Source organism: Protopterus annectens, chromosome 9.part0 (assembly GCF_019279795.1).
Source record: "Protopterus annectens isolate FY-2018-M chromosome 9.part0, PAN1.0, whole genome shotgun sequence".
NCBI classification, from domain to species: domain Eukaryota; kingdom Metazoa; phylum Chordata; order Ceratodontiformes; family Protopteridae; genus Protopterus; species Protopterus annectens.
The window spans coordinates 994,776,915-994,791,569 of NC_056743.1; the positions used below are offsets into that span (position 1 = coordinate 994,776,915).

The 14,655-nt window shown below is 38.0% G+C and overlaps 1 protein-coding gene across 1 annotated transcript in view; it reads left to right on the forward strand.

The window, feature by feature from the left end:
* The first annotated feature begins 582 nt into the window (after positions 1-582).
* The window catches only part of MMP19 (matrix metallopeptidase 19), a 122,522-nt gene continuing 108,449 nt past the window's right edge, over positions 583-14,655 (forward strand). Inside the window, exons 1-2 of the mRNA XM_044083772.1 lie at positions 583-617; positions 9,879-10,012. Of these exons, the coding sequence (XP_043939707.1) occupies positions 9,908-10,012 (105 nt within the window). The 5' untranslated portion in view covers positions 583-617; positions 9,879-9,907. The remainder of the gene's footprint in view (positions 618-9,878; positions 10,013-14,655) is intronic.

A 14,655-nucleotide genomic window follows, 5' to 3' on the forward strand; every position in this document is an offset into this window, starting at 1 on the left:
CAGTCAGAAAACTATAGTGAGATTAGTTAAGTATTGTTTTTTTGTATCTGTGTGAATCTATCCAACTGTGTTATTTTTATATCTCCTCTGATTGAAACTCTGATGTTTATTGTAACTAGATGTGAAGGCTACCAATCTAACTAGATACAATTTTGTAAATAATTCTATGTCATTGTACAGATTAATATAATCCACAGGTGTGTTTTTTCAAATTAAGGCAACTAAATGTAAGAAAACTGTGTTATATGTTCTGAGTTTCAAAAATGTAACCACAGTGCACCCTGCTGGAAGAAAGCTGATAAGTGAAACATTTTGTGACTGATTGTCTGGACTAAGAAAATATTTCTGTTGTCTTAGGACAAGAGTTAATTACTAGATTTTATATGTAAAGTGTCATTTATTGCTGTGGTTTCCTTACAGGTGCAAGATTAAAAAGAATGTTACATTTTGAGTTCTGTGAGCCTGGGAAACTTCAGCAGAGATATCAACAATGATGTAATGTGAAATGACTCAGCAGTACTGGGTGTTATCAATTTAAGACTTTCTCGGAGAGAAAGATTGAGCATTTTGGATTTTGTCTGAAGCTGACATCAGCTCACCAGCACTTGCTTTGCTCTGTAAGTAGGATCTTAGTCTTTAGTATTTCTTTTAGAGTTAGATAGGAATTTAGCCAGATTAGTCTAGCTGTTTTCTATATTTATGTCAGACTATCCTACAATATTATTTTAAAGTTTCCAGTGATTTCTGAACTCTGTAATGTCATTGTGTTGAAGTAATAAGTATTGTATTGTGTTTTTATTATTTATTAAGTATTTTTAAACCTTTCAACTGTGTCTGTTTTGTGTATAGATAATTTAAGCTGTTAGAGTGCATTGCATGTATTTGGTGATACTGTCCAAGCCACTCCAATAGTCTTACTGCCCAGTCACACTTACTATTTGGATAACAGTAATATTACACAGTGAAATTCATCACCCTTTGGGAAGGGCATTATAGTAGTGTATATTCATGGTTGGTGGCAATGATTTTTACCTTATAGTCTGGAGAGAAGGGGGCATAGTTGGAGAACCTGTGCCAGCCTTCCCCAGGAGTGTCTGTATGTTTGCATATAACTTATATCAGACAGACAGAGAGGATGCTGGAGGTTTTGGGTTGACCACTTGGCTGAGATCTGTACACTATAGCTGTGTCAGTGGGGAGTCTTATTGGGGATCTGGAGAGAAAGGGAGAAACCAGCCCCAGACTGACTGTGATCTCTGTGTGCTCTTAAGGGAAGTTGTACTTTACTGTGTGTGTACTTATTATCCCCCCAATGTGCACGCCCCTCACTGATGCTAGTGGTGAGGATTGAGGCTCCTTGATTACTGGTCCAGTCCACGGGTGTCACACTAGATATTCAGTATTTTCATGTTTTCTATTTTATTATTTATTATTAAATATTTCTATACCTTTCATTGTGGCTGGTCTTTTAGAGAATACTTTTAACATCTTAAGAGTACTTATGCTTATTTTAATGATACTATGGCCACTCCTAAAAGCCTTGCTGCACTGGTCAAATTCTACCATTTGTAGTAGAATTAATTTTACTCAGTATAATTGGGCACACTTATAAGAATCTTAGAGTAGCTGATTGGTGGCAGCATAATTACCTTATAGTCTGGGCAGAGAGAACACATCAGGTAAATCTGTGCCAGTCTTTCCCAGGTGTTAGTGTGTGTGGGTGTGTGTGTGTGTGTGTGTGTCTGTGTGTGTGTGTGTGTGTGTGTGTGTGCGTGTGTGTGTGTGTGTGTGTGCGTGTGTGTGTGTGTGTGTGTGTGTGTGTGTGTGTGTGTGTGTGTGTAAATCAAATATCCAAATGTGTGTGTGTGTGTGTGTGTGTGTGTGTGTGTGTGTGTGTGTGTGTGTCAGCTATTTGGAACAAGGGCACAGAACTTCAAAGTGATCTGTATGAAGTCTTGTTTGAGGCCTGGAGAGAGAGAGAGTCCAGCCACAGGTCTGAAGTGTGCTCCCTGTGTGGTCTTAAGGGAAATTGTGCTTGGTGCAGAGAGTTGCATCTGAAAATACTGTGTGCATCCATTTTTGTTCATAGTGACCATCACTCCCTGGTGTCAGTGATGAGGATTGAGGCTCCTAGATTACTGACCCGGAGTAGGAACCATCACACAAGTATATAGAAAAAAACTGTCTCAATTAACAGCTATGCAAATTATAACAAGATGCACCCCAAATGGTTGAAAGAGAGCATAATGAAAGGGCAAATTGTTAGTCTAAGTTATCTGACTGAATTAGATGACATTTTTTTCAATGGCATTGAAAGTTTAAAAAATAAGATTTATTGCCACTGACTGCAAATAGTAATGAGGTTGAACAAGTGAAAAAGAGCACTGCAAATACTTTTAAGCCTACCAGCATATTGGCATGTAGCAAAGGAGTGTTACACTGATAAAAGGTAATGAGATGGTGATGTCTATGAAACTGACAAGCTTGGTACATATACAAAGTATCAAACAATTGTGTCAGAATTAGTTGGAAAATGTACTTTTTCTTCCTTTGATCAAGTGATTGGTGCAAGGCTATAATCTGTAGATAAAAGGGAAAACAAAGATTTGTTATAAAAACCTTATCAAGCTCACAATTAGCAAAGTGGGAATGAATCCAATCCCAAGTTTAAATTAATACAGGAACTTCATCAGGTCTGATGAAGTTCCTTTATTGTTTAAACTTGGGATGAAAGTGCTTACAAGCTTTCACTGCTGTTTTGAATAAAATGTTTGCCTGCAACTGGTGCAAGCCGTCTTTTTGGATTCATTGGTTTGTTTACCTTTCTGGCATTTGTGGTGCAAAGTGTTTCAGCTTTTCCCAGTTAGGGGTCACCACAGCAGAACTCCAATCTGCTAATGATTGGCAGTGGATTTTTATGGTGCCGAGTTGCCAGCCCGACACCCAACCTTCAAAGAAGGCACACCCATTCACGCATTCAACTACCTGCATGTCTTTAGACGTCCCTCGACCATGGGGAGGACATGCAGACTCCACACAGAAGGCGCTCCAGCCGAGAATCTAACAGAAGAACCTCTTGCTGTGAGGCAACATTGCTAACCACTGCACTACCGCGGTTAATGGTGCAATAATTGCAACAAATATAAATATTTGTATACAGGAGTAGATGCAGTAATTGTGAAAGACAACCATTATGCTATACCTGTTTTATTTTCCTGTACTGTTAATGTGATTTATGTTGCTTTATGCCACAAATGTTTTGCATTTAATATTGGATGCACTACTTGTAGGTTGTAACAGGGGGCAACAAGTATACATGTGGGCACTGAGTTTGAATAATAACAAAAATGCTTTGTGCAAACATTCATTAGTATGTAAAGATACTGCATTCAGATTTGCAGCAGTCCTCGAAAAAGTTGAGCTTGTTTATGGGAAAGCTGTTACTGAAGAATTGTTAGCCTGGAAAGAATATTGTTGGCAATTAAAATGTAATGCCTGTCTTTTCTTTGGTTTGAATCAAATGGAAAATATCAACATTTTTGAAAAGAAAGGCATTGGCTCAATGAAATGTTAGACTGCTTTAATTTAGAGTTTGACTATACATGCTGTCTAGGTTTTTGAAGCTTGACCTCTCGAGCTTCAACTAGCCAGTGGAGTTCCTCCATAGTAAATCATCACTGGCAAATTGTGCAAGATATTTCTTTTTGGGGGAATTTCTCCCTTTTTCAAGTATGTGTGACCTTGGTGTTGGTATACTTAGGTTTGGGCAGTGTGGCGTATTTACCCCCCCCCCCACACACACACAGGCCAGTGCAGGGGGGGCTTGTCCCCTTTAAAAAGTGTTTTTCAGCAAGATGTTTTTGACAAATGCACTTCAAAGATTCCGATCCGTGGTGCATTTGCTTTTGCTCACTCATAGTGGAAGTGGTTTGTTATTGATGCACAGTCTAAAAAACAAAAAGGCTTAATGTTTTATTTGTTGTTTTTATGTAATATGGTGTGGTTTTAGTGGCAATTTTATCATTTTTTATTCTGTTTTTACTTGGATTGAAAGGATAAGCTGTGTTATCTTAGTTTTATTGCTTTAGAACAAATGATTTTTTTTTATTTATAGCTGTATCATATATGGATCCCTGTGAGATGGTCAAATGACATTTTTTCCTGAACATGTGCTCTGCTTATTAAAGTAGTTGAGTGGTTGTATCAGTTGCACTGTTGGTTGAACTGTTCACTTAACGAAGGGAGAAATGGCTTTTTGACAGGGAAGTGGGGTTTGCTTTTGTTAATGCCAACATTTTGGATATACCGAAAGCTATGGCATTAGAGTGTTAGGAGTGTCTGTATTCTTGTTTTGGGGTTAGGATTAGATAGGTAAGAGCTATGAATTTAATGGTGTGTGTGTGTGTGTGTGTGTGTGTGTGTGTGTGTGTGTGTGTGTGTGTGTGTGTGTGTGTGTTTTATAGTGGTAGTGTTATAGAAAGGGTTTTTCCAAGCTAAGGTACAGGGTTAGGGTTCAGGTTAGTCAGTATTAATAAGGAGCTGCACTGATAATATTCATATGCAGCATACTTTGTTAAAGAATTTTACATATTTCTAAACAATTTTACACATTTCTGTATTCTCTTTTGCTGTGTATGCATATTTATTACTGTTTATAGCAAACATTATTTATACTCTGTTTTAGTTTTCAGTACTCATTTGTTATATTTCTTGTTTTTCTTCTCTCTAGCTATAGCTTTGTATGGACTTGTGGATTCAACCACACACATTTTAAATATAGTGTGTGTGTGTGTGTGTGTGTGTGTGTGTGTGTGTGTGTGTGTGTGTGTGTGTGTGTGGGCGCGCGCGCGCCTGTATATTCAAGCATGAATACTTAGTTTTATAGTTTTCTTTTGTTGAAATGCTTGATTCTTGTAAATTATTCTTCAGAGTTTTGTTCTAACTGCAAAGGGGTGGATTTCTATCACCTCCCATTTTTAGGACCTCTATTTCAACTTTTTCCAGCTGTTTTATGTCATGACTTGTCTGAAATTCTTTGCTCTGCTGACTGACTGTAAAGCATTCCAAAACTGTGCAGAAGGAAGAAAATGTCTGTCCCTCAGAACACTTTGTTTCACGATCTTACTTGTACATATCTATCTTTTATCATTTTAAGAATTTGTATCCCAGCGAATGTGCCAATAAGTGTAATATGTACTGACTCCAAGACTTTTTTATCAAAGGTTGCTTAGAACACTTACTTGATCATTCGTTTGCTGAAATCTGTTTATAAGTATGTAGTCATGTTCAACAACCTACACAACATTTTAAATCCAGAATATTTTGTCTTCTTACACTTGGGGCAGTTTACAGATTATTTCAGTTGGAGGGAACCAAATACGTACATAAACAGTAAGCCTTTTTGATATACAGCATCCATGATTTAGAATACCAGCTAAAGTGACAGTGCACTTTTTTGCTGACCGACTTCACAAGTAAGTACTAGTGGTTCAAGTCGTCTCAATACCAGAAAGTCTTTCATGTAGCAGGAAATAAGGAAATGGTGGTAGCAAAGAACGTTGCCAGTTTTCATTGCCATGCTGAGTCCATTCTCCTTGTAATATGACCTCATAATCAGATAATACCTGTATCACATTCAAATGAAAATTCTAACCCACTCTTTGCCAGAACTTCAGCAATACCATATCCTGTGTGCTGGTGCAAAGTCCAGAAATGTTCTCAGTCTGGTGGTGGCCCAAATGAAAGTCCCTTGCAAACACTCTTTTACAACACTACAACATGGCTGACTACTGAATGTAGTGCAATTCACTGTCAGGAAGGAGACTAGCAATTATCCCGACATCCATGTATGTTGCATGTCTGAGAGGCAATTATCCCGACATCCATGTATGTTGCATGTCTGAGAGGCAATTATCCCGGCATCCATGTATGTTGCATGTCTGAGAGGCAATTATCCCGACATCCATGTATGTTGCATGTCTGAGACGGCAGAAGAAAATCAAGAAACAGGTTCTGGTAACATCACATGAAAAGACCTGGCATTCGCTAAGATACTGCCTCCCTAATGCAGTAGAATCTAATGGAAGGTCAAGGTCTGTGCTGTTAGTTAAGTTCCTGATACTATATGACAGGAGTAAATCAGAGTTCTTTGTGGAAAGTGATTACAGCTGGATGAGGACAGGCAGTAGCAGGCAGAACCAGAAGTGGAATGAAGCTGAAAAGAAGTGATGTAATTGTCATCTTAAAAAAAAAAACACAAATTAAGCAACTAAATTTAAGACATATGGAAACTTGATAATGTTAGCAGAATTGAATCAATCAGCATTATCCACAAAAATGCTGAGTGGCACCTCCTCGGTTTCTACCCACTTCTCAGCTTCAAGAGGCATGAATGAATGTAATTTCCTTCATCATATCATTAACATCGCAATACCAATGTTCGTGTATATGCCCAATATACCCTTCTAAGAGACTCACATAGGGTACCTGAGTGTTTAACATTTCAGAATAAAATGTTACCAGTCAAACAGCTTCAGCTGACACTGGAGCTTTAAATATAATTGTACACATCCAGTCCCCCAAAATAAGCTAGAATGATTAGTATTAATTCAAATTTAAAACACTTTACACCTCTTGGTTACTGCAAATTTCTGGCTTTCTACCTTAAAGTCAAGTTCCCCATTAGCACCTTTCACTGTCAAAACCTATTATTTTACTGCTGAATATTCTGAGAAATGACCCTCAAAGAGAAGACTACAGCCAAGCCAACAAAGAATGTATCCTCATTAATTATGCTGTGTGGACTTAGTCTGTGGCAGAGTCTGTGGCAGAACTAGTTTCAATAGTGCCACACATGTGGCAGTGGGGCAGCAGCCACCATTTGTGTCAGTGAAGGAAGTATCACATTGCTCCTTTTCATTGAGAGTGTCTTACACAGTTACACACGAAGTCATAGCGTCACATAAATACCACTTCCTAAATCATCAAAGCTCTGGTTATTATCTAATTCCATGCGCTAAGGTTTACACCGTGAATAATACATTTCCCAGGTGTTCTTTAGGGTATAGTATTAACCTTTCTGAATTGCCCTCTTTCAGAACAAACATGTTTTTTCTGAGATTACAAAGAAGACAGTAATTTGAACTACCTGCATATACCTACTGTACATTGTAAAAAGGTATAGGTAACAACAATGGGCCATACACTATCCCCATCCTGTATTCCCATCCTTTTCATATTTTACATTTTACAACATGCCACATTGGAATGTAATCTGCAGCACTTAAAAAGCTATCTTTTTATTCAGTAAATTCTTCTTTGGGGCACATGGACTTTCTAATTTTAAGTAAATGTAAAGAAATAAAATAAAACAACAAAAAAAAAATCACCACTTCTTCCTGCCCTAACCTGGCCATATGAAACACAATGTAGGTCTCACCATATAAATCACTGGCTGGTCATCACTGCCAAAAGGCACTAACTAGAGTGACTCATTGCCATGTTAACAAATGTTACTAGTTACAACAAAGCTAAAACGCTCATGCATTTCCTTTTGTCCAGTCACCCCACTTTCATATAAACATGTCTCTCTCTCTGTATGTATATATATATATATATATATATATATATATATATATATATATATATATATAATATAATATATATAATACAAAACATATATATAATACTTTTCAACACATTGCCTTTTCATCAAATTACAAATGAGTGAAAAAATATTTGAAAACACATTTAACTGAATCAGATACCAAAAAGAGTTTCATCAACAGCAAGTACTCATCTAAATATATATATATATTTTTGCAGTTGCGCAAGCCCCCTGCAGGTTCCCTATTGAATGCTCCCAGGAAATGGTCATCTCAGACTTAATATATGTAAGTCTGTTTTTTGGCCATTCATTCTCTGTGTTTCAGGACTTACTCTAGAGGGTCCCAACATTTCAGATGGTTAGCCCCGCTGTATCCCACATGTGGGGCACTTTGTCTTTTAAAGTCCCCTTACTTAAATATAAAAATTCCGTGTTGACAGAAAACACCACACAAAGTAAATCACTGCAGGAGCACAAACACGAGCTTGGTCCTACTGCAGGTACATGCGTGTTAGTTCTTCTCAGTATTAATGCTCGCTGATACTTGTTCAAAAAATCAAGTGCTGTAACTCCCACTAGCCAGATCTCCTGTTTCTACATGGCCCTCCCAACACCCAGTGTTATAAATGACATAGCTACACCAGAACCTAAACCCTTTTAAACTATACAAACTTTCATTGTAATGTGTACTATCAGCCTACCTAAAATTATTGTAACTAGATAAACCATCTACATTTCTTCACTGCAGTAATTATTGTTGTTAGTAATTATCAACTGCCAATAGATTAAAACTACCTGTAATTTCTAAGCTACAGAAATGTAATGATCACTGTACTTCATTTTTTTGCTAAAAGTTTTTTTACTTTGTCAAGCTTTTCTCCCCAGGCTTCTGCTGAAAATGGGTTCCTGAACTAGTTGGAATTTCCCAGTCAACAAATGCCAAATAAATAAAAATAAATAAACCTGAAATTCCCATCCAGTTTACAACCCCAACTCTTTGGTCCTGTACCCTAAACCTCTACTCCCCTTTCCTAACCCTAACGTCCCTAGTCACTCCCTAAACCTAAAACCCCAAGCCCCCAAACCTAAATTCCCTGATCTCCCCTAAATCTAAAACTCCAACCCCCCCTAAACCTAAATTTCCTGATTGGTCCCTACCCCTAAAACTCCCTTCCTGCTCCCTAAACCTAACTCCAACCCCCCTCCCTAAACCTAAATTCCTTGATTACTCCCTAACCTAAAACTCCTTTTCTGCTCCCTAACCCTAAAAAACTCCTTCTGCTCCCTAATTCTAAATCCCGTCCCACTCCCTCCCCATAGCTGTTTGTCTGAAATCATATTCAAGTTCAGGCACTACCAGCAGCCAAGCTGAGCTACAACGTGCTCAAGTCCCTGGCTTTGAGACTGCTTTCTGGGCACTTTGGACTCGAGTACCTATAGTGAACCACATAATTGTCTAGAGATGGGGCATTAGCAAATTAGAAATGCTGTGGTAGACTAATTTACCTTGTAATGCCTACAATCCTAAGATCATAAACCTCACCAACAGTGACTGTCTATAGCTTCCTACACTTTTCTATGAATTGTGATTCGACCAAATATGCTTTCAATGAAATGTCTTTTCAATTAATTTTTGCAATCACTTATGATTTGATGAAAAGGCAGTTCAATGAATGGTCTAATTATTTGCAGACTACATATGGAATTGTTTTCTCATAACCTCCTATAGTGTATGCAGCACTTTTCTTGCTCCTTTATGCACCCATGCTATAAGACAGTTATTGTATTAATACCTGGTAATGATACTGTGCATTGTTCATACATATGACATACTAGTAGGACCTCTTTGAAATTAGCGTGTTGTGGTATCTTTCTACCAGTTCATTTAAATATTATAAACATGTAACATAGTATGTGAAGGCATGTTATTGCTTATTTATACTTTATACTTTTTAAAAACAAAAACTATGAAAACTCCCTTCAGAAAAGGCTTGAAAGAGTTACAGATGTCCCTGCATGGATCCTAAGGATGGGGAGGGGTGTTTATTGTAACAACAGCGTGGGAGGAAAGAAATGAGTCATTCCTGCTGTGACTCGATTTATAATAAATGCAGACCCAAACAGCCACAAGCAAAGACAGATGAAGTTATGAAAAAGTTGAATACTAAGCTTCAGAATCCACAGAAAGTTTCAGCTTTTCTCTAAAACTCTTGAAGACAAGCAAGGAGGCAAAATATTTATTTTTGTTTTTTTTTGTTTGTTTTTTTTTTAGCCAAGCTAAACTTGTTCAGAGACCTAGGAATGGGCCGGATTGGAGCAACATTATGCATTTCTGCACTTATATGCTTTGTTCATGCTGCAGTTATCCCAACTGATATCGCGAAGGAAGAGAAGGCAGAAGCAAAGGCAAGTTGTTATGCACTGTACTTATTGCATGAATTTCAACTTGAATGAAGTGAGCCGGTTTACTTTCTGTGTATAATGCTACCTTCGCATCTCAGTGACAGAAGTTATAGTGTGTTAAGCACATCCAATCTAGAGATGCACACTATACCAGCAAAAAGGGAAATTAAAGGGGGATGGATTAATTTATGCCCACAGTGTTAATTCAGTTACTGCTTAGCAATGTTCTAAGTAGGGTGAATGTAGTATCCGTTCCTTATTGCCTGCAGCTTTTTATGGTTCATTTTCTAGACTTGAGTTTGGTGTCTAACAGAAAAGGTATTTTTATTGATGTTTGCCCGGTATTACAGTTTGTAAAGTCTGAGTTTTGAAGCATTACATAATCTTCTTGTCAGTTAAAAGTTGTGCACCGGAGGTACAGTAAGTGGCTATAACAGAGTTCTCCTTTCAGGGGACTAGTAACACCCTATTTTTCTGTACTTTATGGCCAGCTAAACAGGAAGCTAGTTAAACTTCCACACTGAAAAAGGCAAAGATTTTTTAGTGATCCAACTTGACCAGCAGCCATGATGCTGTGTGTGGATAACATGAGCAATAAAACAGAACAGAAAGCATTATCAAGTGATAATGTTTAGGATATAATGAAGCACATGGTGAAGTTAAATGTTCTCAGCATCAATGTGTGAAGTTACCAAAACACAACAGTTTGTAGGTTGCACTAGGTTACTCTACTGTTAATGATATTAGAAAGCATGGTGAAACAAAGTATTTACAGTGTCTTCCTATGGGATGACTAGGAGTTAAATTTGTTTGGATGGCTAGCGAATTATACAAAAAAAATGGGAAAATAGTCTTTATTCATGTAGGTATGCATGCACAGTTTTCAGTTTATTCCCTTGACTTAGAGTGACTAAAAATGCTGAGTTATTCGTGTTACAGAGATTACAATGGGTATTAGATCTTTGTCTTGTGTTTCAATCATTTAACATTGCTAGGCTGTTATAGTGAGCTTTAATGTTATTAATTAAATTAAATAAAGTGGCCAGTAGTTAGCTTTAAAAAAACACTGGCAGACTTAACCTCCCTGACACTACAGACTTCAATCCCTGCCCCTCCCCCAGAATCAGCAGAATTCTATCAGGTGACATAAAACAGTCTCTTGTCACTTTCTGTCTCTGCCTTTGTCTGTCTGTCTGTCTCTCTAATGAAGACTTTCACTTATACTTCATGTGTCTTTTTATGCACAGTGAACAAAAGTCTGGCAAGTGAATAATATAATTTTGTTCTTCTGCTAGACATCCTCAATCTACCAGGTAAAAGAGATGATCTGAAGATCATTTTCATCTGTGACCTGGGCAATAGTCAGTGATACACAGCAGACAAAGAGTTTTATGAAAAAAAAGTGTGTAACATTAATTACAGAGAACATTAAGCCAAAATAAATGATTGGAACCATATATTTATCCCAAGGCAGCTCACTGAATATTTAATGGGTAAAGGGTGACTATCCTTCTTAACTCTACAGTATAATACAAACGTATAATTAAATAATTGACTAAGTCATGGAGGTACACATAAAACCACAGATGATACAAACCTGTATAAGTACCCTCTCCGAGTGTAGTACCCTAGGTTAGTTTGTGACGCAGGTGGAATAGTATAATAATAATAATAATAATATTAATAATAATAATAATAACTGGATATATAAAGGGAATTCTTAATGTAAAAATTCATATTGATAAATGATAAGTGACTATTATACCCATGGACATTCATAACTGCTGTATGTATTTTATGGTAATTTGAATACCAGGTTTAATCATTGGTTTATTTACTAAGTAGCAGACCTGACTGCTTTGTTCAAGTTAACGTAGCTACTAATGTATTTGTGTTGTTAGGGACAGAAGTCCGTTTCACACAACTTTATTACACTCCTGTAATGGTTGCAGGAAAAAGAAGCTGAAAGGCACTACTAAGAAAGAATATATTTCTTACTTACTAACAGGATACAGAAAAAAGGACTAAACTAAATCATTGCTTCTTATCTAAGCATGAATGCTTTCTTTCTGGATTACTACATCTGCTCCTTAAATTTGTCTCTTTGCTGCTTATCTAAACTCTGAACATAATATGTTTGATATCTTTGGGTTTACTATGATTCATTTTGTCTGTACTTTATTGAACACTCAAGCAAGCTAAACTATATGTCTAAAACGTCAGAGGAAATTATAGTCTCAAATCAACAGTTCTCCCAGTTTCACAAAACACACAAAGCCAGTTATGTTTTTTTTTTTTTTTTTTATAGAGGGCAAGCCTCCCCCTACACTCAGGGATAAGCCACCACACCTGTGTTTGATAAATATACACACTCTTAGGTTACAGTTACTGAAAGAAAAGGAAGAAGAATGAAAACAAAAGTAAAAAGTACCTTCTCTCTCTTCACCAAGTCCATAATGCCATCAATGCAGAACCTAGACAGACCCAATCTAGCAAAATGTTAACAACAGGAATTTTCAGCCTTCTTGTTTTGAAGTTCATAGACCCATCACTGAAAGCTGTGGCAACATGCAAGCTTCCCAGTCTTTTACTCAGGGTTATTTTAACTATGCATTGATGTTCTTCGTGTTTCACTGTTGCAGTCATCACATTTGGGTTATCTGCTTGCAGAAGCCCTCAGTCGGCCTGATTATCAAAGTCTTGGGTCCTGGGTCGGTTGCTGTCTCATCTTCTGTGACGTCAGGTAGTCAGGAGTATAAAGCATGCAGTCAACGCCATTACATCAGTCTTTCTTGCTGTGCGGTGCCCTTAGCAGAAGCAGTTCGCAAGTGCCGGTCAGCCGACTCCTGAAATTTTCGTTTTCAAGTTTCAGAACCGAAGTCTTCAACTAAAGCTAAGTACCCCATTGAAGAAAGTTTTTCTTCCTCTAAACTGATGTAAGTAAAAGTCAATAATTGTATTTTTTGTGGAAAGCAAATACCTCATAAAGATTTTCATTCGTACTGTGTTCCTTGCCTAGGCCCTGACCACAACGTACCTCGCTGTCAGTTTTGTGCCTTATTTAAACCACAAACTGTTCATCGTTGGTACATTTTCGCTTCTAAATATTTTGGTACTCAGTTCAATTATCCAGATATGTCTTCGGTAAGCCACCCAACTACCGACATTCCAAAAAAACACAAAGATAAAGACAGAGACAGGCCGTCTAGATCCAAAGCTGCCGACGACGCTTCTCCTAAGCTAGTTGCCAGTTCACCAGTACTCAGTGAGGCGCTTTCGCAGCCCCTGATACCTGCTACTTCAGATTTGCAGGCCACTACTGAGACCCATTCGGAGTCCGGTATGCTGCGAGATGCTTCAACTGTGGAACCTGTGGATGTCTCTACCTTGGATGGGTCCGGAGGTGTTGTGCAGGCACCGGCTTCTGAAGGTGTATTCAGACCTACTGACTTGCATATTAAACTGACACCATCTTCTTCTTCTAGGCCTAAAACTTGAACCATGCCTAAAAAACTGATGCCCAGGCCACATGGTCAGGCCTCTATGCCTAAAAAACAAATGATAAGAATGGCTGAAGACCTTATTACTTTAATCAGGGGAAGCCAACCTTTCCCCCTAAGAGACCTAGGACTGAATTTGCTTATGATACTTCTGACCAGGATTCTGAAATTTCTGTCTCCTCTGATGACCAGGATTTACCCTTATCTACCTATGAGGATTCTGATGCAGAGAACTCTTTTTCCTCTGCTTCACCCTCAGAGGATTTTTCTTTTGGTAAAACCTTGCATACTCTTAGGGAACATTTCACTGGGAAAGCCAGGATTACTCTGATTCTAAAAAGAGGCTTAGAGATTTCTTACTCCTGCCCCAACACAGGCCTTTAACTATCACTCCTGTGCTGGACATTGTTGACGATGCCTTTTCGGAAATTACTTGGCCCCTGACTCTTTACCTCCTGCTCCCAGAAAACCTGATAGATATTACAGGGTTCCTGATTCTCACAAGTTCCTTTTTAAAAATCCTATTGCGGATCCCGAGACCATTTCACAGGGACCCAAGGGCATTAAGGCTTCTACTGCCAAAAATCTTACCCCATCTGATAGAGATTCCAGGGCCCTGGATAGATTGGGTAAGAAGGTATACACCTCTGCAACCTTGGCCATCAGGGCCTTAAATTGCCAGTTTCATATGTTAAAGTATTAGCAGCATATTATTGGATTGCTTAAACAGGAAATGATGTTGATTCTTGATTTTGCTGAAAAATAAGGATTTACAGGATTTAATGCATTCTGCTAAACAGGTTGGAAAACATACTTTGCAATGTGGTTTTGATTCACTAGAGGCATCTTGCAGGGCTGCTGTCACCGGGTCTGTACTTAGAAGGCATGCTTGGCTTAAGGAGCAATGTTTGCCAGATCATGTTAAAACTAAATTGCTGGATGCTCCTTTAAATCAGGACTGCCAGTTTGGCGACAAAGCAGAAGAAGTTCTTAAAAAGATGGAGGAAAAAGCTAAATCTATAAAAACTGTTAAAGATTTCTTACAAGTGCAGCCCCCTAGGTTTAGTTGGCATTGGCCCTCAAAAAATTGGTCCTTTCCTGACACTTCCAGGCCTTCTCAATTCAAACCCAGAACCAGCAGAACTC